Raw genomic sequence first — 2,855 nt, 5'->3', positions numbered from 1 at the left:
GCGTTAAAATAGCCTGGCTTAGGCTCTTCACCCTGCTATCAGATACACATCATACACCCTGGAAAAGATTTCGTATCAAATCTTCTGCAGGTTCAACAGCCTGGAAGCAGCATTCTTAGTCCCTTCCTCATAGGACAGATGATCTAGTCCCTTCATCATCCTTGTGGACCCTTGCTAGCTGCACTCCGGTATGTCCATCTCTATTTATGCTGAGGAGCCCAGCACTGGGCACAGTACTCCAACTGTTGCCACAACAGCACTAAGCAGAGGGAGAGGATCAACTCCCTCGATCTGCAAAGTCAGCCAAGAAGCAACAAATGCCTTGAGATGGTTTATTTCTAAAAGAGAACACAGGGCTGGGTATGATTGGTGAAACCTCCACATTTATATGAAAAAAAAAGCAAAGGGATCCTGCTCGACAGCGGGGCAGTCACGTGAGATGAGCTTTCTGGCAAGGTCTTGTTCCCCAAGGCTGAAGTGTGGTCCTGGAAGTCCTGTGATGTCACCAGGGAGTCACTGTGACACCCTTGACAACATACCTTTTGGAGGTGTGGGGCAGCCCTGAAGGGCCACAGTGCCTGGCCTCCTCCATCAGAAACAGACATCTGCACGTGGGGTGACAAAGGACACCCATCCTGCTGGGTGCCTTCTGAGGGCACAGAGAGGATTTGCCGGACAGGTACACTGCAGGGCCCAGGCCACTGGTCCCAACCTGCCATATACCTAGGCTCCAGCTGCCATTGCTGAGAGGCCAGAAAGCCCTTTTCCACCTTCCCGACTCCTGCCTGCACGTGTCAGAGAGGTCAGTCACCATCCTGCCCTGAGAGCTGGAACATGCCATGACACCCCAGTGTCACTCATCTGCCCCAGGATGATCTCTGGCATTTGTGGCAGTCGAAACACAGCTCCGAGGCAGAGCAGGCAACTTTGCACTCAACTTTGGCAGCTTTGCTGCTGGCTGCAGATTGTGTCCCTTGCACAGGTGGATGCAACAGCCTCTTATCTCTTTGTTGTTTGCAGGGCGAGATGAACTTGGAGGAGGACTTGGCAGAAGGCAGCACCTCTTCTTGTGCTGCCAGCACCAACCACATGTCCCAGGCTACACCTCCGGGTGCTTCGGAGAGCCTAAGGTGCCCAATCTGCCTGGACGCCACTAATGACCGAGCCTCCGCGAGCTGGTGTAGCCATCCTGTCTGTTTTTCCTGCCTAGTGGAGTGGTTCCACAGAAGAGTAGTGTGCCCAATATGCCAGTGGTCTTTCCCACACAACTTTCACACGGTGGGAGACACTAACTCCGGGATGTATTCCACTGGGCAGTACGGCAGCTCTGACAGCCGTGCTCAAGGAGGGAGAGCTGGACTCAGCTCTGAGGAAAGGAAGTGGTATCGTTCCTCAGGACGCCAGCACCACAACTCTTTTAGCAGAAGCCGTGGTGGTACCCGGGGCGGTCGCCGTGGCGGTACCCGGGGCGGTCGCCGTGGCAGTAGGCATGGTGGGGTTCGAGAGAGGAACCGAAGCAGGTACCAAAGGCGGCACCACGACGGCCACGGCAGGGTTCAGCAGGCCCAGGGCTACAACCGCTCAAGTAGGAGGAGACGGCAGCAGAGCAGGGCTCAGAACACTGCTCGTGGCAACGGCCGAGCTCCAAGGACCAAACAGCACATCCGAGCTGCCTCAAGGAGATGCAGGCGCCGTCAGCAGGGACCCCGGGTTTCTTTCATGGAACCACAGGTGACAAGGAGCCGATTCCGCCAGAGGTCCCGCAGCACTGTGCGCCAAACACTGAGGGAGAATCTAAGGAGGATGGAACGCGATGAGGGACGAGCTCTAAGGCATGAATGGCACATCCAAGCCTCCTCTAGGAGGAACGAGCACCGTCAGCACAGGCGCCAGCTTTCTTACAGAGAACCACAGGTGACAAGGAACCGACCCAGGGGGAGGTCCCGCAACAGTCGGCATCAAACACTCCGGGAGAATCCAAGGAGGGTGGAACTCGATGAGAGAGGGTTCCTAAGGATCGAACGGGCTGTCCCCCCCTCCTCACGGAGGAGCCAGCGCCGTCAGCGGGAGCGCCGGGTTTCTTTCATCGAACCGCGGGCAACAAGGAGACAAACCCGGGGGACGCCCCGCAGCACTCGGCGCCAAACACTGCGGGAGAATCTAAGGAGGATGGAACGTGACGAGGGACGAGCTCTAAGACTCGAACGGGACGTCCCAACCTCCTCGGGGTGGAGTGAGCACCGTCAGCAGGGCCATCAGGTTTATATCACTGAACCACAGCCAACAAGGAACTGATACCCCTGGACGTGCCACAGCCCTGCTGGGCACAGGGCCTGGTAGCACACCCGACCAAGAAGGGTACTACCGCATGGTTTGTTATTGGTGTCAGGAACAACACCACTTCAGACAAAAAGAGCTCCTACTAAAAATTGCAAAAATAAAGTCAAATCCAGTGTTCAAACTTGGGGATAAGTATTTATTCTCCATCACAAAATTCATCCGAAAATCTCAAGAGACCCTTGCAAGGCCTTTTTAGCTGAGGAGTATAACAAGCATAAAACCTGAATACAGGATTTGTCATCCTGTTTTGTATTTGTCTATAAAATGTGGTACTGAACATTTTGTATGGTTATGCCTAGGCTCCCTACATTGCATTTCCACAGTATGATCAACCACAGATGTTACCATGTTTTCTCTTTCCCGCCCTGGTACCAACACCACCAAAGCCTTATTAGAAATCCTCTTGTCCTTCCACATCACTTCTTTTCTCATGCTTTACTCCAAATATCCCTCAGGATAACTTCACCTGTTACTTACCACTTTTCTCACAAGGTGGCAGCGAAAAGTGAAGTTGA

At 53.9% G+C, this 2,855-nt stretch overlaps 1 protein-coding gene across 1 annotated transcript; it reads left to right on the top strand.

Annotated features, from left to right (window-relative positions):
- Positions 1 to 537: 537 nt before the first annotated feature.
- Positions 538 to 2,461, top strand: LOC113962342 (zinc finger CCCH domain-containing protein 13-like). Its single transcript, XM_027673107.1, has 2 exons — positions 538 to 679; positions 1,021 to 2,461. The coding sequence occupies exon 2, from the start codon at positions 1,027 to 1,029 to the stop codon at positions 2,293 to 2,295; it is 1,269 nt and encodes a 422-aa protein (XP_027528908.1). The 5' UTR covers positions 538 to 679; positions 1,021 to 1,026; the 3' UTR covers positions 2,296 to 2,461.
- The last annotated feature ends 394 nt before the right edge of the window (positions 2,462 to 2,855 follow it).

Source organism: Neopelma chrysocephalum, unplaced genomic scaffold, assembly GCF_003984885.1.
Source record: "Neopelma chrysocephalum unplaced genomic scaffold, ASM398488v2 Primary Assembly neopelma1_146957, whole genome shotgun sequence".
Taxonomy (NCBI): domain Eukaryota; kingdom Metazoa; phylum Chordata; class Aves; order Passeriformes; family Pipridae; genus Neopelma; species Neopelma chrysocephalum.
Note: the sequence above shows the minus strand (reverse complement) of the source record. Positions and strands in the feature narration are given on the sequence as shown.